The sequence below is a fragment of the Diplotaxodon limnothrissa genome, linkage group LG4, assembly GCF_057381915.1.
Source record: "Diplotaxodon limnothrissa isolate DT_005_m linkage group LG4, D_limnothrissa_male_GT1.1, whole genome shotgun sequence".
NCBI lineage: Eukaryota > Metazoa > Chordata > Actinopteri > Cichliformes > Cichlidae > Diplotaxodon > Diplotaxodon limnothrissa.
The window spans coordinates 20,411,698-20,438,107 of record NC_140599.1 but is presented as its reverse complement, the minus strand read 5'-3'; the positions used below and the strand labels follow the sequence as shown (position 1 = coordinate 20,438,107).

At 37.9% G+C, this 26,410-nt stretch overlaps 1 protein-coding gene across 1 annotated transcript; it reads left to right on the top strand.

Moving 5' to 3' along the window:
• Positions 1 to 1,512: 1,512 nt before the first annotated feature.
• LOC146633703 (nuclear GTPase SLIP-GC-like) lies at positions 1,513 to 13,853 on the top strand. The gene is made up of 21 exons (XM_085351615.1): positions 1,513 to 1,753; positions 1,889 to 1,976; positions 2,085 to 2,197; positions 3,160 to 3,184; positions 3,355 to 3,441; positions 3,761 to 3,848; positions 6,388 to 6,601; positions 6,723 to 6,944; positions 8,542 to 8,748; positions 8,841 to 9,016; positions 10,494 to 10,587; positions 10,670 to 10,757; positions 10,898 to 11,019; positions 11,947 to 12,120; positions 12,208 to 12,362; positions 12,474 to 12,591; positions 12,716 to 12,824; positions 12,920 to 13,050; positions 13,242 to 13,323; positions 13,521 to 13,602; positions 13,716 to 13,853. The coding sequence occupies exons 2-21, from the start codon at positions 1,910 to 1,912 to the stop codon at positions 13,783 to 13,785; spliced, it is 2,424 nt and encodes an 807-aa protein (XP_085207741.1). The 5' UTR covers positions 1,513 to 1,753; positions 1,889 to 1,909; the 3' UTR covers positions 13,786 to 13,853.
• Positions 13,854 to 26,410: the final 12,557 nt, after the last annotated feature.

Below are 26,410 nucleotides of genomic sequence, written 5' to 3'. Positions count from 1 at the left end.
TTGTGCATTTCAGGTTAAAGCTAAGAAAACTATATCAACAACCACCAAACAACTAAATCAGCAAATGAGAGCAGGTAAACGGATTCCACGCAAAGATGTAAACACAAAGCGTGGACGAAATGCATGAGAATCAGTGCGATGTCTTCAGCTTTCTCACTTGATGGCACGTACACGCCATCAGTGCTGAACGACGACATCTCACAGCTTATGATGCTGCAGGATTTGCCACTCTTCACCTCTTCCTTACAGATGCATCTGGAGATCAGCACACCTAAGGCTGATCTGTGAATGTGTGTGTGTGTGTGTGTGTGTGTGTGTGGGGGGGGGGAATGCTCTTCAGTAGTTTTCCACCACTCTCCTCTTTGCCCTGGAGGGTTGCCCTCCCACAGGCTTGTAACTGTGGCCTCCAGTCCAGGGGGTGGGGGTTAGCTGTTCTCCTGCCCTGCCCCCCAGCCCCCTCCCACTATGCAATCTACAGTCTCTCTAATTATACCAAGCAAGCTATTATCCTCAAAGAGCATCAGGTAATGTTCATATGTTGATTAACGGTTTTCTTCAGTTTTTGATCCACTGCAGAATATTTTTAAGGAAAAGCCAGGCCAGGAATATCTCCTTCATGTTTTTCTGTGTTTTATCCTTAGTTACTTTGACACAAAGGCATCTGCTGTGTATATTGCATATGCTTAAACATCTGATGAAGTATCAGTACTGATAAATGATCAAAATTATAATATTTCTGACTGTCTGAGGAAAAATTGAATCGAATTGGAATCCAACCGATTCTAGAAATCAGTGATGATAACCAGCCCTAGTGCCAAGGTAGGTATCCCCCTGCGTCAGAAGCCCGCACTGGGCTGTCCAAATCATGGACAAACAGTATCCCACAGCTGTTTATGTTTTTAAACCCATTTTGAAGAGAGGCATTTTTTTAAATGTATTGATAGCATAATGTTAAATATTCTTACACAGTTAAAAAAAACTACACGTACAATAAATTAAACCATAAAGATTTCTGTTATTAAAAGAGTTTGTACTTTATTTTATTGCAACCTGTAATTTGTTTCAGTTTACTTGTATTTGTTTTATTGTTTACAAAAGGTTTGAGGTGCGAAATACACTGCAATGGTGTTTGAAAACAAAACATGCGTGTGTGTGTGTGTGTGTGTGTGTGTGTGTGGTTGGAGGATGTGTTTGTGTTTTGGGGGTTATAAAACAAGATGATAGATACAAGATAATAGATAATATGCAACTTAACAGTTGTATTTTATCTATTGGGGGATGGGTGTGGCTGGGCTGATGACGGTAACAGAAAAGAGTGGCAATTTATATTTTTATTAGTATTTTTAAGGATTAAAGATGGTATTTATTATTAGGCTTTTTTTAAAAAAGTGTTTATCACCCAACATCGTTTCATTGTTGAAAAAAAAGGGCTCCGAGGGAGGGTGTTACCGCTCTTCCAGCCACGCCCATCTGCGCTGCACAAACACCTCCTCTTCCTGCCTTTCTCAGTTCTCCGTTCTGCTTTTCCTGCTCCCGCGTTACTCATGTTGGATTTACCTTTGTATTTTAGGTATAGATGCAGTTGCAATTGTGCAGTCTGAGCCACAGAGTTCCAGTTTGTTTTTAACCGCATCGGTTTGTGGACTTTGCTTTTTGCTTGATTTTTATTTTTCCCGCCTGTTTCCTGTTTGTGTCTCACTGCTTGCCTCAGATCTCCCTCAGCAGCCTTTTCCAGCATTACTTCTAACAAAAGGTGAGCAGTTTGAACTTTTAATCTGAATTTAATATCACTGTCTCTGATTATATGTGCATTAAAGGAGAAGTCGATCACGAATGTCTAACCAGTAAAGCAGTATTGTCTGGTTAAATATTGCATTTTATCTTACAGTTTATCTTACATTTCTTGGTCATGGATGATTTCGTAAGAACCAAACTGGTTGAATGGGGGCTTAGTGAGTGGGTGGAGAAATTTAAAGGTAAAGTATTAACGTGAATCCCTGATGGGTATAGATATTGATTCTGATGTGATCTGTGAAGTAAGTTGAGAATAATCTTTATCTCTTCAACTTTATTTTTAATTACAGATCAAGAAATTGATGAAGAAAATATTTTTGAGCTTGATGATCGAGAAATTGAGAATTTGATCACAAAAGCTGGACCAAGAATGAGATTCAAGAAGAACCTCAAGCTGTTAAAGGTAATTAAGTTCTTTGACAATCATTGCTATTTTAGTGAACAGAGGTGACTTTATCTGTATATTTAAAAATGCACTGGCAGTAATAATCAGTGATGGGAAAAACCGCGTTAAAAGCAACTCTTTTACTTTTTTTCTGTAACTGGTAATCTGAGTAATTACTATTTCTATCGTTTTGTCTTGATGCATCAATCATGCAGATAAGTAAATCTCCAAAACTTGATTCTGTTCATCTGGACGTAGCGTTTTGTGTGAGAACCGTTTCGTCACTCATCCAAGTGACCTCTTTAGTTTCAGCTGACTGCAGTGCATTTGCATAATGACTGAAACCAGTCCAGTGAAGGAACAATGGGCTGGGAGGTCAGTTCCTTAATGTTAATTATGCAAATTCTCATGACCATTGATCAACAACCACTGACCAAAACCCACTGATCAATGGCCATGAATACCATTCAGAGAGTTGGGGAATGGCTGCAATTACAGCATTCTAAGATGGCGAAAGATGTACCCTTAGGCCCCCTCCTCGAAGTCAGAACAGAATCACCAATTACCAGAGTTTGATTCCTGGCGAGTGTTTTGCCAAGTGGGCAAAAACAGTTAGATGCATGAACAGGTTGGTGGTGTACCGGGGACTTCTGTTTAAGACTATGCTTCCTCCTCACCATCACCCAGTCATCTTGTTTACCCGACTGTTCGGGACAATTTGCCAGAGGGAGCTAGCCTTTGACTGGACAGGCTAAAGGGGCCTGGCTAGCTATAGGATTTTTAAGGGTGCGAAGCAAAGTCTCCAATTCTGTGATAAGGTAATTTATAATGTATTCTTCATCAGTCTGCTAGTTATAAATATAACTGCATTTAAGTTTGTTGATTGTAAAACTTGTATGCTAGTGTCCTTCAAATGTTGTTAAAGAGCAATGCCAATGCAAATAGTAATAATTTCCTGTATAACTCATATTCATCCTCAGGTCTTGCCATCCACAAGTGATACAGGTGAGACACATGTATCGTATTTATTGCATCTCATATTATTCTGTGTTTGCATAAAATATTGGTGCCTTTCAATCTACATAACTTTACTAAAAATAACTTTCAATGCTGAGAGAAACACATTTTTTGTTCTTATTTTTTGTTCTTATTTTTTGTTGTTTTTATCCAATCAGGAAAGAGAAAATCAGATCTTCAAAGTGATGCCAGCAGGTTGCAGTCACCAGCTAAGCGACAGCGTCTGTCTATGCCAGGATTTGCAGGTATTTACGTCTCTTTCTAAACAGTGTCACAGTTTAAGACACTATAGGGTTAAATTTCTGTGCAGCACAATTTGTCCAACATGCCAGTTTCATCTTTGATGCTAGAAATTACTTTTTCTTTGGCCTGTTGTCAAAATTTAACAGTCAGCTTGATGTATGGTATAGTAAGTTTGATTGGTAAGTGGTCACATTATGGTCCTGATATACTCTAATTCACACAGGTTTGTTTTGTTTGTTTGTTTTTTTACATGAGATTTTACATTTTCTGTTTATTCTAGTCTATTTGTTTTAAATAGTTTTTGCCTTTCTTTGTCCACAGAATCAATCATACTGTCTGATGTGAAAAGCATTATGACATTTGTACATGCCAGACTAAATGACCAAGACAAACTCAGTGATTTCTTAAAGTGAGTATTAAGTTTTTTCATATTTTGTAATGTATGGGCCTGGTTCCACTCCTGATCATGTGACAGTTTCACAAACAGATCAAAGAGAGGTTGTTTTTAAAGAAACCAAAAATGCAGAAAATATCTGTAAAAACATCCTCAAAAACTGCTAGTTATGTGTAATTGAGTCACACAGAGAAGATGGTCCCTTCTTGACACACGCAAAAATAAGCAGTATATTCACATGATCACAACAATTAAAATGATTCAGTCCAAACAAACTTTATGGATGTCACACTGGTTACACCAAGATACAGTCACAGGAATGAGTAACTACATTGATGAGGATTTATTAACCTAAATGCACTAATTGCACGTCTTTGGACTGTTGGAGAAAGCCAAAGTACCTGGAGAGAGCCGAGGCAAACATGAAAAGACAACACGTTCTCACTCCCAAAGCGTAACATGTTATGCTATGTGACAAATCGTCGGTATATTACGCTTCTGGCCACCCAACACGTCCCTATAATACGAAATCAGAAAAATTAAATGCTAACTCCGGGTCCGATAACAGGCAACCCACCCGCAGTAGATGCGCTCGGTGTGAGGTCTCGCACCAAGCTATCAAATACGGTGCATTTCTGGGCTTTTAAAAAAAACGCTATGCGTCGCCAGGTGTTTCATCGGATTTGAGGTGTTACCTCCTTTGACAGTATCACAGTATCAGCTTAAAGCACTTGTTGCAGGCTGCTGAGTTTGCATATTTTGCTGTGAAGTACAGCCAGGCTTTTGACCGCTTCGCCTTGGGCATTTTTAATCTGTAGCTCTGCTCTAAAAGAACGTACGTACCTGGACCCGCCTACTATCCTCGGAAACGTAAAATGATTGGCTAGAAGTGTATCACAGCTCAGGGAATAAAAGCACCGAAATGTGCGCTGCTTTTCGGTCTGGTTACTACCGTTTTTGTCAGATGGCACCGGACACCGGTACCCATCCCTAATTATGGGTATGTTACAATGTACACGGTATGAAGGTATTTTATGAATATGCTATAACTATAAGTATGTACAGGCTGTAGTGAGTGTACAAACTATGTACAGGCTATGAACAGGATTTAAATATGGTTAAAAATATGAAAACTATACAGAAATATGAAATATGAACTATACTGATTGTAGATATACAATTGTGAGTATTAATAAACAGTTGTAAACAGTTGTAGAACTATAATTATTGTATTGTACAGAATGATTGTCTATACAGCATTTACAGTAGTGCAGTTCAGATCAGTGAGATATGTGGGTAATTTCTACAGTGGTTATATAAAGTGCTAGTGGTTGTAAGGTTGGTGAACCACCACCTGAACCGGTCCATGTTATTATTTTGTGTATGAGGGTACAGTTGGCCATTTGTTTGTTTTGTCCATTGTGTGTGTGTTCAGTTATAGGTGGTTGTAGGTGTGTGTATGTTCAGTCCATGAGTTTAATGTGGGTCAGAGTTCAGGAGTCTGACAGCTGTGGGGAAGAAGCTGTTACCACTACCTGATGGTCTTAGTCCTGTGGCTCATGTAGCGCCTCCCAGAGGGCAGGAGTCGAAGAGTCTTTGTGCTGGGTGACTGGGGCCTCTGATGATTTTCCCAGCCCTTTTCAGACACCTTCCTGTAGATGTCTTGTATGGCAGGAAGTGGTCTTTCACCGATGCGCTGGGCGGTTTTCATGACCCTCTGCAACGCCTTCCGGTCCGAGGCAGAGAAGCTCCCATACCAGACTGTTATACAGTTAGTCAGGATGCTCTCGATGGTGCAGCAGTAGAATTTCACCAGGATGTCTGAGGACAGGTGGTTCTTCCTCAGAGTCCTCAGTAAGAAGAGGCGCTGGTGAGCCTTCTTGACCAACTTGGAGCAGTTGGTCGTCCAGATGAGATCCTCGGAGATGTGGACTCCAAGGAGCTTGAAGCTGCTCACATAATCCACAGCCGTCCCTTTAATGTAGATGGGTGGATGTGGGTCAGCTTTCCTCCTATAGTCCACGATGAGCTCCTTGATCTTCTCGGTGTTAAGCAGCAGGTTGTTGGTGTCGCACCACTCGGCCAGATGATAGTTTGGTTCCATATTCACCAATTAGTTTCTTGTGTCAGTCTGTTTGGTGTGTTGGTTCTTTGTTTAGCTATTTTACGTTATACTTTTGACTTAACAGCAGTACAACTATAGATCACAGAATGATTTATTAGTAAAATAAAACTATCAAAGTTAAGACCAACAAAGACTGATATTTTTAGGAGGTTTTGGTGACTTAACTACATTTTTTGCTGTTCCTGTTATCTACCAACTCTTGGGGGAAACATTTTAGCTTTAACTGACACAAAAAGGAAGATGCTGATCAAAACAACATACAGTAAACAATTAGTGGTGTATGTGTATAAAACTAAAATATTTAGTGATATTTCATTTGATGATCACTACCATGATTATAACTCTCTTTGAAACTCTCTTTTTTAAAGCGTGCATAAAATGTTTTCATGACTGAATTGTTTAACCCATATTTAAAATCTCGTTCATCAGGAAAAAGATCAGTGATTTGGAGACAGACAAGAGGGAGCTGGTTGGTGTCTTTGGTAAAACCGGGGCTGGAAAGAGCTCTTTGATAAATGCCATCATTGAAGAGAAGAATCTTTTACCTTCAGGAAGCATCAATGCCTGCACCTCAGTCATGATCAAAGTGGAAGCTAACGCACACAACAAGTATGAAGCAGAAATTGAGTTCATCACAAAGGAGGTAAAATGAATTCTCAAAGTTTGATTTGTACTTAAAACTAAATCATTTGTTATAGTGCAGTTCTTGGAGCTTAAGGCTGGGTACATGCCTCCAATAAATTGCTTGTCATCTATTTTTGTAGGAGTGGAAAGATGAGTTGTGGTCATTTCATCAGCTTCTTGACAATAATGAAAATCAGGAAAAGGAAGGCGACGAAGATTATCGTGATGCTGTTGAAAAGCTGTCAGCACTTTATGGAGAAGAATGGAAAGAGAAGTCCTCTGAAAACCTCATGGAGAACAAATATTTCAAAGAAATTCCAGAATTTCTCCAATCCAGGCGAAAGATATTGAGATGTGAATCAGTAAGACAAACTCATATTGCTACTATAACACACAGGGGATGCTGGGAAGGGCACACAGGTGAAACTAGGACAACCTGGACACAAAAAGGGAACTGACCAAATAAACAAAAGACTAAGGCTACGTTCACACTGCAGGCGAAAGCGCATCAAATCCGATTTTTTTGACACTATGCGACCCATATCCGATCATGGTGTGACAGTGTGAACGGTGCAAATCCGATATTTTCAAATCCGATCTGGGTCTCTTTTGTATGTGGTACTGAATCCGATACATATCCGATGTTTTAGAAAGCGACTGCTGTTTGAACGGTGCATTAAATCCGTCTTTTACGTCACCGACACAAGACAGAGGCCAATTATCAGCGCCGGAGAAGCGCCCGAGAAGACATCGCGGTCGCTTCCTGGCCATCCAGTGTAGATGTCAGTGAAACTGTTGGGAAGACAACGTTGGAGAAACGTGAACATTTTATTTGTACTGTATAATCTGTAGATTCTGACAGAAATCTGCAACTATCCTTTGAAGCACCGCTCCTCTAAAACAGCAATAAGGATATTTATTAGGTTATTTACATTATTATGTAAATAACAAAATAACTTAAAGCAAAAATTGGGAAACGTAAAGTCCGAAGTCTTTATATTAACGGCCATCTGTCAAACAATACTGTTTGCTCTGGGTCTAAAGAGCGCGCTGTGTGTGAAGTCTTCTTTTGCGCATGCGGGCCGCTTTAAGCCTTCACACTAGAGCGCGTTTGCTGTCGCATTTTATTTGTAGTGTGAACACGCAGACAAAAAAATTGGATTTGATCAAAAAATCGGAATTGAGCATTAACACCTGCAGTGTGAACGTAGCCTAAGAACTAAAAACATATCTCACTTCTGAAAATAGCATGCAGCATAGATTCAAAAGTCCAAAAAACAAAACACTGAAAACAGATCCAGTGATCAAAACAAAACAGATCTTACTGAGATCCCACAATGATCTTTAGATGATCACATTGCCAGAAAAAATAAATCTGTTCTTGTAATAACTGGTTAACAAGACCCAAGACTGGTCCAGGTCCGTGATGTAGAGCATGATTGTTTTTATTTTAAATAATCGCAGTAAGAACCTTTTCCCTTATCACACAACAGTGATCAGTTCCCTATTTTAACCTACTCTTACACTTTAAATCGCACCGTAGAAATTCACTGCTGAGCAAATTCAGCAAAGACTGAATCAAAGTGGCCACAAAGTAAATCAGTGTCTGACAGTCAGTTAAAGTGGACAACTGTGCAAAATGCCGACATGAAGTAGTTTCTGCTAATAGTAATACTGGCTGTTGAGAACAAGAGTGTTCATAGCATGATTTAAATAGAGAATAAAAATTAAATAAATCATAAAAATCTATTTTCATTTTGGATTTGATTGATGTTTTTCTTGGTCCAATATAACACAAGGGGAAGCTTGTACATGACACAATCTGATCATTTAAATCTAAAACTGAACACTAATTACTTAACCTTTTTTATGTCACTGACTTTTTAATGAATTCTATAAAGCACATTCTGTGAGGACTGAAATTAAACTGCACTGCTTTACTTTCATTATTTATTGCAGGCTAATGAACTTTCTGCACAATTTGTCAAGTACACAAGAAGTGAGTCAAAACAAGGAGAAGGCAATGAAGGAAAAAAGTGGTTTTGGCCACTAGTGAAGTGTGTGACTGTCAGGGTGCCAAACAATCCTTTTCTCCAGCATGTCACACTTGTGGACCTTCCTGGAAATGGCGACTGTAACAAGAGCAGAGATCAGATGTGGAAAGGGGTAATTCACATTTACTGCTCTTTGCTTATACTGTGTTTTCTGTAAACAGTCATCTTTCAATGAAGCACTGAGACATGTTATTCTCCTTTCAGATAGTTGGAGAGTGTTCTACTGTGTGGATTGTGACTGAAATTAACCGAGCAGCATCAGAGAAAGAGGCCTGGGAGATCCTGGAAAGTGTCAGTAGTCTGATTGGAAATGGTGGCGAATGTCAGCAAATTCACTTTATCTGCACCAAGTCTGATCTTCTTGATGATTCTGATGATCTGTAAGTACATTTTGAATGCTGAGCAACTACACGGTGTTTCCATGTAAGATAAACGCAGGCTAGAATGAAACACAGAGTTTAGCCTTTTTTTTTTTTTAATAATACAGAACATTTGGGTCAAAGGGAGTCTGAGATGCAGATACAATTTTATAAAGTTTATTGAATATGGTGGACTGAGTAATAAAGAAAGAGGGAGTGGAATAGTGGAGAGTGGCAAAGGTAGTAGATTTTTTTTAGTTGTAGAGGGACAGCAAGAGAGAAGAGGGTGAGCAATAACAGAGCAGGAGGAGAAAGAGTTGCAACTGGCATCATTGCAGCTTTTATGTATGCACAACTGATGTGAAGTTTAATAGGTTTATTTACAATGAAAGAAAAATATAAACTGAATAAACTAATATGAGCTGGTGAATTAGTGGAGAACACCACCGTAGGTGGTAGAGATGCAGTGCCACAGGCAGTCTTTAAATACAATCTAGGCGATGACAATGAGTTATATGTGTGCGACAGTCAGGGAAAGCTCAGCTTGGTCAGAAAGGGAGCCTCCCACATTTCCGCCTAAAGGCCAAGGCTACGTCCACAGCTACACTGGTATTTTTGAAAACATAGCTTTTTCTATCGGTTTGGGCTTTTCATCCACACGTAAATGGCGTTTTGGATCACTGAAAACTGAGATTTTTATAAACTCCTGCCAGCGTGGAGATTTTCGAAAACAGTTTTTGCATTTACCCGTGGACGAGGAATACGAGGAGTTAGTCACGCAACATCAAACATGACGCCACGCTGTGCGCCACGTGATTGTTTACATTTGATGAATTTTCAAAATGGGAGACAGAAACAAAATACTATCTGCATTTTTTTACACGCTTACATGTACACATGCAGTTACTGCCCTTCTACTTAGAAAGACAGAGGTGTCAGAGTAAAATACACAGACGCTGTCACAACCCAAGTCCTAACACCAATGCCTTTTTCATTTTTTAATAAATTTAATTTTTTTAAATTAAATATATGTATGCATGCATTTTGTCCATTCTTAGTTGTGAGTCTACACCAGCCGTATTTCAGAGAGCTGTGACTCATGATTATAAATCACTAAGACAAATGTAAAATTGTCAGTTTTTTTCTTTATTGAATAAACTCTGGCCAAAAGAGCTAGTGAGATAAAATCCAAAATACAGTTTAGTTATTAACATTTGAAATAATGAAGGCACTTGAAAAGAAAAGAGGGCATAATTCTAGTAAGTTAGGATTTGGCATGTTCTTGACAGCGTTTGACTTTGTTTTTGCGTTTACATGTGAACAGAGATATTTTTTAAAAAGTGCACACGTCGATGCGATTTTTAAAAAATGAAAAAATACCTTTGTACGTGGGGACGTAGCCCAAGAGTAAATCAAAACCACCCAGCCTGCCCCAGATTAATGATGGTGATAATAATAGTGATGATGGTAACAGTACATATATGCACATTTGTTGTAGTTCATCAGCTGATATCCATGATCGAATAGTTAAAAGAAACATTCATGCCAAGGATGGAGTAAGGAAAGAATTCAACAAGAGAAGCAAGATTAAGGTGAGTTTTATAGGCTTACAGAAAATAATACAGACTCTCCACAGTTGCAAAGATGCTTTAAAATTAAATCATTTTTCTGCAGAAACACTTCACTGATGACAGTTTCAAAGTGTTCACAGTGAGCTCCAAAGAGTTCCTAAAAGGGAAGCATCTAAATCCAGATGAAACTGGTGAGTGAAGTCTCCGTTTTGCTAACAGAATATAAACAGCTGAAATGCACATGTTGTTTTAGTTTGCTCTGACTGAAAGAAGAATTATTTAATTTGAATTTAAGTAATGTCAAACTGGCACTGAAATTTCTTCTCAACAGAAATACCTCAACTTCAGGGATTTTTGCAAGATCTCAATGACTGTCACTCAGAGACAGTAAACTATGTGAATGGAGCTCACGGGATTCTGTCTCTGATTCACGGAGCCAACTCCAGAGGAGTGGTAAGGTCAACTAATGCTGGGAATACACTGCGATTTTTTTCAGTCGCGTTATTCAGCTTCTGCGCAAACTGTACGATTGAATCGCAGGGGTGAGAAGTTCGTAGGTCACGGTGCAGGGTCTCACACTATATGGCCTGATGTGCTCACACTGTGCGTCCATAACACATAACACAAAATCTATCTCTCCCTCTCTGTCTTTTACTCACACAGACACACACACCACCACCATCAACATTACTAAATTGCTAATGAAAAACGCAGCTGCAAATGAGCAGCAATATCCATCCAACTATTTTCACGGTTGTTGTGGTCGTGATAATTTTGTGAGGCCACATCGAAAAGACTCAGATGAGCTTGCCAAAGTTCTACAAGTTGTGCCTCCATCGCTTATGTCCAGATCACACGCTCCACTGCCGTGCTGCTGCTCCACCTTTTCACTTCTGAAAGATGGAGCTGTGTGCGCAGTGTGAGAGGCTGCGTTGACACCCTCGCAACGAGCGACAGGATTTCAAACAGGTTTGATTTTCTTACCAGATCGGGAACTGATCGTGAGGTATTAATCGCTTCTTGTTACCCCACGTATACTACACGATGCATGACACACGATTAGGGGAAAACTTGGACCAATCCCGAAAACGGTCGCACGACTGAAAAATCGTCTCAAAATGGACCATAAATCGCAGAGTGTATGCCCAGCATTAAAAGATACACATTCTCTTACATGTTGAGATTTCCAAATTTTTTCGAGTATCTTGTTTTTATAATCTATTAATTTATGATTTATTAATTGATTCATTTATTTTTGCTGTTCTATTTTACTTCTCAGGTTCTTATTACAGGACAGTGACTTTTAAAATCAATTGATTTCATAAATATATACGAAACAACAAGTTGTTTTTCTGACTTTATTCCTTCAAAAATTTTCAGGATGATAAAAAACCCGAGGTGTGTGCAGAACTTGAGAAAAACACGAACATCCAACTTCGTAATGTCAACAAAGAAATGGAAGACACCTATACGGCTTTTGAAAAATATCTTGATGATGGCGTTGAGAAATCCAAAGGATCATATGGAGAAAAACTCAAGAACTTCTTGTATCGTGTATGTATTTTAAATATAGTTACAACAAAACAACATATTTTACATGAATATGTGTTTAAATACTTCTTCTTTTCTTTTCTGTTTTAGGGAAAGAAGGGTGGTGCTTTTCACAAGGTACTGAAGTGTGTTGTTAAGAATGGTGGCGTCTACAAACCAAAGAAAGGGACCCTAATTAACCTTAATATGAAGTTGGCTTCCTGTCTGATTGACAGCATTGATGATGAATTCAGAAAGACCTTCCCGTAAGAAAAGACAAGTTCTAAACAGTCACATAATATTATCCAAGATATGTAATCATAACATATAAACTTGCCAATTCTGCCATTAATAACCACAATGTTTATATGTTTTAGAAATGACTCAGAACGTGGAGCATTCAATGGAGTCATCGATACATTTTCACTTAACACTGATTCTCTGTTTGAAAAGTACAAAAATGCTGAACTGCAGCTCAGATTTCTCAAGACAGAGGTAAGAGATGAAACTTTACTGACATAATGGACAGTAAATGGAAAACATGAAAAATTAACCTTAGTTTTATGGCTTGATGTGATTTCAAGTGATGTTCATCCATATTTCATGTTTGTTCTCTAAGGAAGAAAAAATTAAGGCAAAACTGAACAGAACGATGCGGAAACAGAAGAAAAGAGTCTACAGCAGTCTGACAGAGACAATTGAAGACATTATGGATGAAGGCTACAAGAGTAAGAAATAAGATCAGAGATTCACAAAAACACATATTTAAATTTATCATTATTCAGAAAGAGAAATCTGATTGGAGCTTTCTGTCTTATTGTAGAGGCTGCAGAATTTAGTGGAAAAGACACGCTGTACAACATGAGGGAGACTATTACGGACCACGTGCACTTAAAGGAGGACATGTTTGAGAGGGCAAAAAATACCATGTTGGAGAAATTGCACACTTTGATGGTTTGTCATGTTTTATGAAAAAATGGGATGAACATATGAAGGCTTTTTCCATATTTAACTGGAATAGACTTACACAAAAATATGTTTCCATTTATGTTTTTATGCAGTATCTGAGAACCTTCTAAATGTAATTGTATTTGACTTAACACAATATTTTGATCTGTGATAAGTAATAACCATTTTTAAAATAGGAAAAAATCCTGAAGACTCTGGAGGAAACTATGAAGGAATCCATTGAACGTTCATTCAAGACTGATGGGGGCTTACTCCCAGGTAAACAGGACAATTTGCTGTATTTACATTTGATAAAGCTTCCTTCCTTTTCTCTTTATCTTTGAAACCTGATAGCACAGTGTATTTACCTATTTGTCTCTCTATTTTTAAAATTAACTTATAATTTACAGTCACACACACTATTACGTGAGTCACTCTTGGGGAGGAAACAATTCAAAAAATGTTTTGTTTTTCAGATGTTTCAACAGAGCTTGAGATGGTGAAGAAACATTATGATAAACTTGTAGGCACTCCAGATGATGAAACATCACTAACTGGGTAAATTCTTATACGTCATCATCAGTATTACATAGAATATTTTACATTTAAAAAAATATATATATATTTTGGTCCTTATTGCTCATTGTTAAACCTTTTTTTGGATGTTTCAGATTTGCTGACCAGGTAGAAACTGCAGAAACCTGGACACAAACAGGTCTTACCAGAGGAAGTGCTGTTTAAAACAAAAAACCATCCGATTTGGTCTCAATCATTTTCAGTTGTTTTTATTTGGTCCCTTTAAAAGTTGTTTGGTGACATTTGACTTTGATTTTGTGAATGTCATTATAAGTGATTGTGGACTTTTATTTCTGTAAGACATATTTATCTTTTAATGTTTTAAATATTGAGGCTGACAAAGAAGTTTGCGGAAAACTGAAAGAGATTCACATCACATCACTCTACATATATTTCAAATCTATTTTAATCGTTTTATTTTATGAGTTTAGTTATGGTTCATTCAGATGACAATGCAATGATATAGCACATTTCAGTACATATAAAATCAGTGTACTTAACACACTAGATAAAAAATGGTAACACTTTATAATACAGCCCACAACTAAGGTGTAATTAAATGGAAAATCAATGTATTTTATCTAAAATTACAATTAAAATTGTGATTATATTTACCTACAAATATTTAAAGGTAACAAGTCATCCAGACCATTGTTCCAAGATTTTTAGTATTAATGACTCCTAAAATTTATCTTGTAAACGTTGATTGGTCAGTTAGGGTAAGTAGCTCTATCTCCATGCAGCTACAGGACTAGTTTTATCCCTCTACATTGTGTCCATCTTTTCCTCCAATAAATGTTTAATTTTAGTAGTTCTTTTCATTATGGAATTAACTGTCTGATTATGAGATTCAAAGTAGTTTTTCATCTCAACCTTTCACACTCAAATATGTGTTTTTGACAGGTTTTCATACATTAGAGCCACAGCAGAGGGTGTTTTTCTTAAAAACAATATCTGAATTAGGATTAGATGGATTTGTGTATGAAAAACACAACTATTAATAAATTTATTTGTAAAACCTAAAGTTTCTGGGGGTTTTTTCCAAGCACCCATTCATAATTCCTGTTATGCTCTTTAATTGTAAGTTTCTTGGTCCCAACAACCTTTCTCACCTGTCACCTTTCTTTATTCTTCACAAAAAAATTAATTATGAAGATTGTTTTGGCAGTAGTATCAGCTGACTCTTTTTTGATATTTTGCGCTGTTGACAGAAGTTAAGTTTGTCTAACGTGCACCTCTGTCTCATCTAACAGCCATTGTTGTTGCAGGTCTAGTACTCTGTGTCATTTGAGTCCCCACAAAAGAACTGAGTGTATTATGTATAAAAATACACTATCACATTATTTCTAAAAGCTTGTCTTACATTGTTAATCCCAATTTACCTTAGAAATAAATTATATGTTTCGGGAAATTTTTTTCTCTCCTTTTTTTTTTAGCACAATTATCCTAAAATGCCATCATTTTTGTGCATTTTTGTTCCTCTTCATTATAGCCTTACTCATAATATTATAGCGAGATGTCCTTTTAATTCTAATTTTCTAATGCTTAAAGTCTTTGAAGTAAGTCCCTGAATTGTCTTTACCCCCATTACTCCCACAGAAATCCTTATGAATATCCTGAATGTGAATTCTTTTTTTTTGTTGTTGTTTTTTTTTTTTAAGGAAATCTAAAAAATTAAAACCAGAATAAATATCAGTCTGTCATCAACCTTTTCTTCCATTTTTCTGAATGATTCACAGATGTGTTAAAGCATAGCATGCCCACCCTCTTATGGTTACTTACAGTATAAACAGCATCACATAAGTCAGTGATTCTTAACCATGGGGCTGCGAGCCACACCTTAAGAGCCGCAAAATACTTTTGGTTATTGTTCCCTGTCCATGACAATCTCAGTCTCAATACAGCTTCACACCATTTGGTGGGAGTTGTTTAAACAGCCTCAAAAAGCAAGAAGAAGAAGACAGTCTGCCTGCTGTTTGCAGTTAGCAAAATATATGGAGAAGTTCTTAAAATGCAAAAAGGAAGATAAAGGTGACAACCCCCTCCCAAAAGTCAAAATGTTTGTGCAAGTACAGCTTTGACTTCCTGAAGCATGCGGTTTGTGAACAGAGGAAATGAGGCGGACCCGAGAGCCCAATGTGTGGAGTAATGCTATACATTGAAGCACTGAATTGATTTGGCCTGCCACTGTATATATGTGCCATGAGATCATCGGAGGGGCTGCTGCAAAGAACACTCAAACGACACTGCGAGCCACCGTATCATGGACATGACCTTAGACATACAGCATCAGCTTCTAGAAAGAATAAAAATACTATTTTTGTCTCTTTACAACTAGATCAGTCCCCTTTTTCTCTTTCGTTGTAGTAAAATTGAATTATTAATTATTTTTGTGTTATTAACCTTGACTTGAGCCTTTCAATTTCTACTTGCAGTTTGATTTGTTTCATGAATTGTTGACCTGTTTGGCATTTTGTTTTATTTCCAGGTTCACATACATGTAATAAATAAATGTCTTATTACATTGTATAATGTCGTCATCATCATGTTTATTTGGCAAGGTTTTAGCTTTTAAAATCAGGTGGAATTGATTTATTTATTAAATATAAATCAAACCAAAAGCAAAATTAATTTATTCAATACAGTGTTAATATGTGAATGGGCCCTGGGCCACTTTGTAGTGAAAACGTCAGGCCCTGAGATAAAAACAAAACAAAAAAAACAAAATGTAAGAACCCCTGACATACGTGATAATGGCTAATTTAAGCAAAAAGCGTCTTCCTCGTTTTCCACAGTAACAAGGTGGACATAGTAATGAGCAGGTCGATCATTGATGTGATATGCCCATTTTGTGTGTATTTTTAATTTATTCAAAGTATGAGAGGTGGTGGATTTGATCTAGAAAACCTGTTTAGTTTGAAATATTAGTGAGGACTCACTTGACTTACTTACAACCGACTGCCCACGGCTGTTGCATTTGACAGAGTAATGCGGCTGCTTCACTTAGGCTACTAGCAGGTTATTGAGTAGACATCTGTGTAGCGGTTTGAAATGTACCACTTTTTCCTTGTCAGGAAATAACTTCCTGTTCATCTGAAATGGCTTGGTTTTCAGTGGAGAGTGTTTCAGTAATAATGTTCTTTATGGCACCTCATAGCATTTTTGACCCATGACAGAGATGTATAAAAATAAAATGAAAAAGTAATTTCAAATCAAACTTAACTTGAACAATAAACTTATTGCCATACATTTTACATTTGGTAAGTGGTCAGTAAGAATGCGATACATTGCTCATTTTGTATATCAGTTTGTTCATTTTGCTCATTTTGTTATAATGGTTCCTAATTCCTGCTAAACACTTTCACTCTGACAGAAGCTAGAATACTCTCTGACATGAAAGTCATAATGAACAAAGTCAAGCACCATATAAACGACAAAGAACAGCTTGGTGCTTTTATAAAGTGAGTATATAAACATTTAAGTAAGACCTTTTACTTTAGGGATAATTAAGCGTTATTTATACAGAGGACCAAATCTCTTTTTGTAAGACCATTCTGGTCAAAGGAAATCATACACATAAGACAATAACATATATATGTTATTATATGTATACTATTACTATTATTATTATTTATAATAATACATTATATATATATATATATATATATATATATATATATATATATATATATATATATATATTTTATTCATTCATTTATGTCTGTATTAATGAGGCATGGTGTATTAATTGCTCTGCGAACTGAAGTAGAGTAGAAAGGTTTTATATAAGTACCAGTACATACAACATACTAAATGACATCATTCTCCAGAAGACACAGGAAAGATTATCCTTTAACTTCCCAAACTCTCCCTGCACCACCTTCATCTCTGAGGAGTCCCCCTCCAGTCATAAGGCTCACAGTCAGAGCATTCTGTGGCACAGGGTCCTCCCTCAAAGGTGCAGACATGTCTTTAATTCAACTTCCAGCTTCAACAGGAGGGATCAGAGTGGTCTCTGGGTATGACATACAATGAAAAAGAAAAAAATGTTTTGACGCAAATACAGAAAAATTAAGGAAACTTAAAAAGAACTAAGCGATTGAAATAAATCTTTGAAAATACTGTTGCACAGTGTAGTTGGGTTTACAGAAAAAGAAGCAGGCCAAGGATTAGCTGAAGTGATTTAAAGATTAATGACAGGAACAAATACATTTGTTTTAAGACTGTGTTCAGCTGAATCAGTGAAAGCTAACTCTAGCACTATCAGAGCTGTGATGAAGATGTATTTTTTTCTGTCTGTGAATAAAAATCATTCATGACTGATTCTGTATTTGTAACAACAGCCTAGTGTCCAAGCTCAGCATAAAGCCAGCAGCTGTATTATCACAGCACATCATCATCATCCATAACCCATACCAGGACAGACTGTCAGAAGCTCATTGACAAGAGTACTTACAACATGAAAACCACACACATAAATTTTAAAAAAGAAATAAAAACAGCAGGTCTATTTCTGTCAGTGAGTGTTTTTAATGTTCGTAAGACATGAACACAACACTGTCAGAATATTTACCATTACAACATGACAGCGGCACACACAAATAAATGAAACCTCCTGTTCATTCATTATTTAGCTCATCACTTCAGCACAGCTGACACAACTGTTTAACCAAACAGTGGACGTTAACTGTCATGAATCCGATAAACCTTTAAAGCACAGCTGCATATTCATTCTGTAGGTTTACTCTTATTTCAAATAACCCTTTTCTTACCTGTGATTAATGAACACAGAGCTCTGAGATCTGATTTCATCTCTGGAAGTGGAAAGTGACTCAAAACAACACCGGAAAACCATAGTGGACAAAAATATATTACATCTGTAGCGATTTAGCACTACCATAAAGAATGAATGGGAAACTGTTTTGATCCATTTATCTAAGGTTGTGTGACATGTTTCTCATTTTCCACTTTCAGCATGTTTGACAAAAGCAGTGCACAAAGTGCCACTTTCAGTATCCCTGCACTTCCTAGAAAATCACAAAGCGTTGTCCTTTTATACTTTAGAGAAAGGAGCAAATTTACCAGATTATCATCAAGTCTTTTATTATGTCACAGAGGTGGAATGTGTTAAAAAAAACATTTTGAGTACTCCAAATACTGTTTATGCAAATCATTTCTTAGATGACATAATATAATATTCATGGCTCTTACATACAGGCAACATGCTTCAGGAGATACAAACTTTTTACAGGTTTAAGGGGACTCAGTTTACTATTTTAGACCAATGAAGTTATAATTTATTAAAAGTTGTAATTAATACCTGTATCACCATGTTCTAAGTTAGTGTTTATAAATTAAGAACATGTCCCTCTGGTGTTCCTTGGTGTCCACCTTGCAGAGAACCTCTCCTGGACACTCAACACCAACTCCATAACCAAGAAGGCCAAGCCATGTCTCTGCTTCCTGCGGAAGCTGAGGAAATCCAACCTGCAAGTATGAACTCTATAAATTCAAATTTTTTATTTGTCACACACACACAACCATACACAGTATGAAATGGGGGTGAAATGCTTGTAGCTGTACAATGCCCGACCATTAAATGACAGAAAAAAAGTTTTACAATATTTACAATTTACAGGTTACTACAAAATTTACAAATTAACTTAGGAATTTACAGTAAAGAATGTGCAAATAGCAGAAGAGATTATAGGAAATGTGTGGTGGTGCGTGTGGTGATGTGATATGTGTGAGAGTCCAGTCTTATAGTGACATGTGTGGGAGAGTCCAGTCCTACACCTGGTTCAGGGCCCGAATAGCCTGGGGGAAGAAGCTCCTCCTCATTCTCTCTGTTTTGGCCTTAAGGGAGCGGAAGCGCTTCCCAGACCTCAACAGTGAAAAGAGTCCATTGTTGGGATGGGAGAGGTCTATCATAATCTTCCTAGCTTTGGACTTGCACCGCTTGGTGTAGATGGACAGCAGGTCAGGGAGCTCTGATTGAATAATGCGTTCGGCTGAGCGCACCACCCTTTGCAGATCTCACCTGTCCTGCTTGGTGCTGTTCCCAAACCAGGTGCAGATGTTTGCCGTCAGGACGCTCTCGATGGTGCAGGAGTAGAAGTTCTTGAGCACCTTCAGTGGCAGATGGAAGTCTCTAAGTCTTCTGAGGAAGAAGAGACGCTGACGGGCTTTCTTAACCAGGGTGTTGATGTGGCAGGACCATGACAGGTCCTGAGTGATGTGGACACCCAGGTATCGGAAACTGTCCACTCTCTCCACTGGCGTGCCACTGATGATGAGGGGTTTGTAATTCCTCGCCTGCTTTGTAGTGAAGTCCACGATCAGCTCCTTAGTCTTGCTGATGTTTAGGAGGAGTTAGTGTTCTCCAAATACTTTGAAATTATAATCCAACATTGCACGAGAGAAAGAAACAAAAATTATAATTTGTAAATTCATTGTGTTCGGTAGCACCTAATCCCTTTAATTTCCAACTTTGAACTCCCAAGGCTGGCTGATCATGATGGAAACTAGAGGAAGAATCCTGAATGCTCCTACTTTTAAAGCCCATTTGCACATATGCATGACACCCTCCTTCCCCCTTCCTCTTACCAAATGTGGTTTGCTCTGTGAACCCCATCCTGTTGTTTCTCTCCCTCTCTGTGATGTTTCACACTGATAAATTTGGGAAAAGGGTCAGTTATTCATTATAGTGGTTATGTTTTCTCATCCATATAAAGTACTTTATTGTGCATTTATATGATATAGCTGTTTCACACATGAATATGTTCTTCTTTTTAGCTCTATCACGTGTACAATATACAGTGGAACCCCGACTTACGAAATTAATTTGTTCCAGAGGGTCTTTCATGAGTCAAAATTTTCGTAAGTCGAAGCACCTTTTTCCATTGCCTTTTGAGTGAGGCGATGCTGGCTGAAGACGAAGTTCTTGGTGGAGGAGGAGGTGGCGGAGGTTGAAGAAAGCATACATATGCATGCATACATACATACGTGTACATGTAGGGGAGACCGGGGATAGTTGTAACATTTTTGACATTTCTGTCTGTAAATTGGAGCTCGTTTAAGGTAGTGGATTCAAAATGTAATGCAAAGTATTTACATGTCTCTGCTATTAAATAGTGCAGCTATTTTCTCTGCAGCACAATTACCCATTGCATGGTATGGTCTCAAACACAAAGAGTGAAATGTTACAATTAACCCCATAGTCTGGGTTAGTTGTAACATATCCTGGGGTGAAATGTAACACAATGAAATAAGGGTATTAACAAAACATTAACATGTAATCTTTGTTTATTCAACACATGAATGCACTTAGAGCCATTTATGTAGCTCTGTGTGTGTGTGACAGAATGCAGAAATCTAGCTTTTGAACATATTCCAACCCCCCAAAAAAGTCAAATTATGGAATTTTCTGCAACTGAATATTTCATTAATTTTGGTTGGTCTTTCTTGAGTTTGGCCTCATTGGCTCAGTGGGCATTATAACCTACAACTCTTGCACCAATTTTGAACATAACAATGAAGCTGAAAAAATGTAGTTGTTCACCAGCATCGCAATTCCATTACTTTTATCATGGCTTACCTTGGTGTGGTTTGCAAAGTGCTTCAGAAAGATGAGGAAATCTGTTTCTTGCACCCATCCTGATTTATTTCCACTACCAGTACTTCCTACTGGCCCATCTCTGACACGGAGGTCTGCATAATGTATGTGTGGGAACACAAACAGTGGAGGAATTGTGTTGTCAATGGCATTAACCACATATACAAATGTGACCAGTGAACCTCTCTGTGCTGATGTCATTGCCCCAACTTGTTTAATATAAGTTAAAGTAATAGTGTGGTAAGTTGTAACATCTGCGTTATTGTTACAAATAACCCAGACTGTTGCTGTTACAACTGACCCAGACTCCTATAGCCATGAACTAGCTAACATTACAGCCAACGGCTAAAACATTAGCACTAAAGACCTACACAGAATATATCCCCATAGACATACAAATAACATAATTTAAGTTTGATGAGTTTAACTGCAAAGCAGATAATGCTATTACAAATTGAAATAAAGTAGAAAAACTTACTTTTTGGCATACAAATGACTTTTTTTTGTGTTAAATTGTCTGTGTTTGACGAAATGTGCTGATTTTTCACATGTGATAGCAGAACTGAATTGGGCATGCACAGGATGAGTCACATCATTTGAAACTTAGCCCTGATTGGAGAAATTGGAAGTGTTACAACTGACCCACGTTACAACTATCCCCGGTCTCCCCTACATAACATTATGGAATTAAATTAAAAATAATTTAATTTTCTATTTTATCTATTTTGTTACGCGGGCATTTTGCCGTACCACGGGCAGAAATATTGCCGTTAAGTGCCTTCGTAACTTGAATTTTTCGTTAAATGGGGTCTTCGTAAGCCGGGGTTCCACTGTACTTTCCTTCATACACTTCATGCATAATCATGTATTAATTACACATGAATGTTGTGCGTTTACCAATCACAGCATACTTAATATAACTTCTTTCTTAATCATAGATGGCAAACTCAGAGAATCTCACATCTCTTAGACTTCCACAATATAAACATGATTAACTATTTACAAAATAATATTTAAATAAACTCAATTTTATCACTCTGCATCCCGATTCCCATAAAAAGGCTGGATGTTCAGACGAACCAGGGGATCTCATTGTCTTTAGTACTTTGAATCTGGAATGAAAATCATTTGTTTTCATTTTATTATCACATCACAAACTGCAGATATTTTATGTGGCCCTACAAATGTTTTCATGCTGTCCCTTTTTGTGTTTTGCATAATTTAAAATGAATACAGCAGGGAGGAAAAGAATGCATGTTTGTGTGAACCACAATCATTTTATGTAGCAATAAAACATTTGAGTATGTTCAATACGCCATTCTAAAAACACAAACACTGATTCAGCAACAAATTAGAGCCACGATTTATCAATTCTTTTTGCTTTAATTGTCAGTGAATTTATCAGGTATACACCATAATTCAGCAAGTCAAACTTTACAGTTGCATATTATTTGTTGTTCGAGGGTGGGCTGTTAACTATGACAGAGAACATTTACAATTTATATTTTTATTAGTATTTGTAAGGATTAAAAATGGTAGTAAAGATTTCAGACTGAGGTTGTTGTTTTCGGCCCTGAATATCTTAGAAATATGGCACCTAACCAGATTTTTACTCTGGATGGCATTATCTTCACTTCCACTAACACTGTGAGGAACCTTGGAGTGATTTTTGACCAGGATATGTTCTTCAATGCACATATTAAACAAATATGTAGGGCTGCTTTCTTCCATTTGCGCAATATCTCTAAAACAGGGGTGTCGAACTCCAGGCCTTGAGGGCCGGTGTCCTGCAGGTTTCAGATCTCACCCTGGGTCAACACACCTGAATCACATGATGAGTTCATTAACAGGCTTCTTGAGAACTTCAAGACATGTTGAGGCCATTTAGCCATTCAATCAGCTGTGTTGGATCAAGGAAACATCTAAAACCTGCAGGCAGTAGCGGTTGTTGATACGGGCGACACAGGCGGTTGCCCGGGGCGGCATCACGGGCATCGGCAAAATAAAAAATAAAATAAAAATTGTCCGTACTCATTCTGCCCCGACGTCATGCCAGCGCATACTGGGGTTTACTATCGCCCATTTGCGGGAGTAAGGGCGCCCTCCGTTTGCGAGGTGCGCCTGCTGCTTGTGGCACAGAGAGGAGAGGGCGGGGCGGCGGGGGATTCTCTGACCGGCTGGAGCAGCATCTAATAACCAGCTCGCAAAATAAAACAAAATAAAAAAAAAACCAACAAACACGAAAACACCAGACATTATGACACAGATTTATAATTTGCACCGATGTCTTTTCGAAATTGAAAGTGAGCGCGAGAACCCTCGGCGCGCCTGCTTGCTGCTGAAGTCAAAGTAAACTTTATTGTTGTTATGATATTTTGATACCACGGTAAGCATTTACAGGATATTGTTTTATACAGGAAAACTGTTACTCAATATGGCCCATCTACTAGTTGTTTTTCTCTTTCTCTGTGACCCAAGAATTAATGTGTAGGACTCACAAGCTGGTACCCCAAGGTCGAAAACACCACAGAGATGAGACCACTTCCTTACTCCCATCCTCCCTTTTTCTTTATCTCCTGGAAAAGGCTCGTTAAAGGCTAGGTGGTTCGTTTCAGAATTCACTAATGAAAGAACTCTGTATTTTATGTCTAGGAGTGTATTTTGCTGGGATGATCATAAATTATAGCTGAACTGATAAACTACACACAGGATACTTCTTTGCTCACAAGGCAGGAAGACGTTTCCTTATTTAGTCTGTACCGGTTTGAACTGGGAAAGCTGACACACGAACCTTTTTTTTCATCTATATAAACTGCTGTGTATCAAATAAACCTTTGAGTTGATTTGGGAAGGCAACCTGAAGCAGTCTGTGTTTCCTTGTTCTCCCAAGCTGCTCCCGGCGCTGTAACTAACCCAGCTGAACGGCATACCTGAGTGTTACTTTAAATAATTAGGAATCTTAGAAGGAAAGGACAAAACTCTGCTTATCGCTCACGCCACGGAGGAAACCCGGGACGGCAATTTCCTTCAATTGTCATCTCCGCTACAGTCCAGTATATAGAGAGACGAGACGACGAGGCTCCAGTTACAGCCGTGCAAGTAAACAAACAATAAATATAAGAAGAGTAAGAAAATAAATATACACTTTAGGACTGGGGGTAAAGGGATCAATAACAATTTAAAATTTATATTTTATAGTTTGATGATTTAAAGTCTGACACACAACCCGTCGAAAGGGCAGGGGCGGCTACTTCCAGAGCACATTTAATTCATAATGATGTAAATCCAAGCCCATTATTCATGATTTGAATCCTGGGTTGTGTGAAATCCCAGAGATACACCTTAGACAAAGTGAATCTGTGAACTAAGGTGTAGGTCTATTAGATTATGTTGTGGTGATCCTCGGGTTGGGGAATGGGTGTTCATACTGGAGTGCAAAATTAAAACCAAGATGGACAAGAAAAGTTCAAAGCCATCAGGTGCTCAGTTTAGAAAAAGAGAAAAGAAGAGGAGAAACGAGCAAAAGATACAGGTAAGCAGATGTGTCATTGGATAATGGCAGGTCATCCTGAAACAATCAGAATCAGAATACTTTATTAATCCCTAAGGAAATTATGTGGGTTACAGTTGCTCCAAGAAGAAATGGTAAAAATAGTAACAGTAACAGGACTAAACTCCAAACAATACATTAAAGTTTTATGTGTCAGAGGGAATGTTCGCCCAGGGTGCCAAACAGGCTAGGACCGCCACTGCGTGCAGGACACTGACCCTCAAGGCCTGGAGTTCGACACCTGTGCTCTAAAACTAGAAATATCCTGTCTCAGAGTGATGCTGAAAAACTAGTTCATGCATTTATTACTTCTAGGCTGGACTACTGTAATTCATTATTATCAGGATGTCCTAAATTATACCCATTATATTGGTATAATAGCTCCCTGTTAAATACAGAATTGAATTCAAAATCCTGCTCCTCACATACAAGGTCTTAAATAATCAGGCCCCATCTTATCTTAATGACCTTGTAGTATAGCACTTCGCTCTCACACTGCAGGCTTACTTGTTGTTCCTAGAGTATTTAAAATATTAAAAGTATTATTTAAAAGTAGAATGGGAGGCAGAGCCTTCAGTTTTCAGGCCCCACAATATAGAACCAGCTTCCAGTTTGGATTTGGGAGACAGACACTAACTCTTCTTTTAACATTAGGCTTAAAACTTTCCTTTTTGCTAAAGCATATAGTTAGGGCTGGACCAGGTGACCCTGAATCTTAGTTATGCTACTGGGGGATTCCCATGGTGCATTGAGTATTTCTTCTTCAGTCACCTTTCTCACCCACTATGTGTTAATAGACCTCTCTGCATTGAATTGTACCTGTTATTAATCTCTGTCTCTCTTCCACAGCATGTCTTTATCCTGTCTTCGTTCTCTCACCCCAACTAGTCGCAGCAGATGGTCGCTCCTCCTGGAGCCTGGTTCTGCCAGATATTTCTTCCTGTTAAAAGGGAGTTTTTCCTTCCCACTGTTGCCTAAGTGCTTGCTCATAGGGGGTCATATGATTGTTGGGTTTTTCTCTGTGTGTATTATTGTAGGGCCACCTTGCAATATAAGGAGCCTTGAGGCTGTTGTTGTTGCAATTTGGTGATCTATAAATAACGCTGAAATGAAACGAATAGTAATAATAAAGAACTTTTTAAAAAAAGTCTTCATCACCCAACATTGTTTCACGCCTTTATTATCAGTACAATGTGGCAGCAGATAATAAAACCTATGTTGATATTTTTAATCTAAGAACCTTAATGTAGTTTGGCAACTTAATGTTAGTGGCTCCATAATATAGTTATTTTTCTGTTTGCCTAAGAAGTGAAAGATCCCTGATTTGATTCTGGTTAGCAGCACAAATTCTTGTGTCTGTTGTGATGAGCTCTTGTGAAAAAGGGAACAGCTGAAAGTATTTTTCTCCCTTTTTTAATGTTTTTTTTTTTCAGTGTATTTTAAGTATAGATGAAAATGCGTCTGTAAACTTTAATCCCATTGATTGATTTTAAACAAACAAACAAACAAAAAAAAACCCCACTTCCTCTGAGGCAGGTTACCCATCTGCCACCCACTCCCATCTGCGCTGCACAAACACCTCCTCTTCCTGCCTTTCTCGGTTCTCCGTTCTGCTTTTCCTGCTC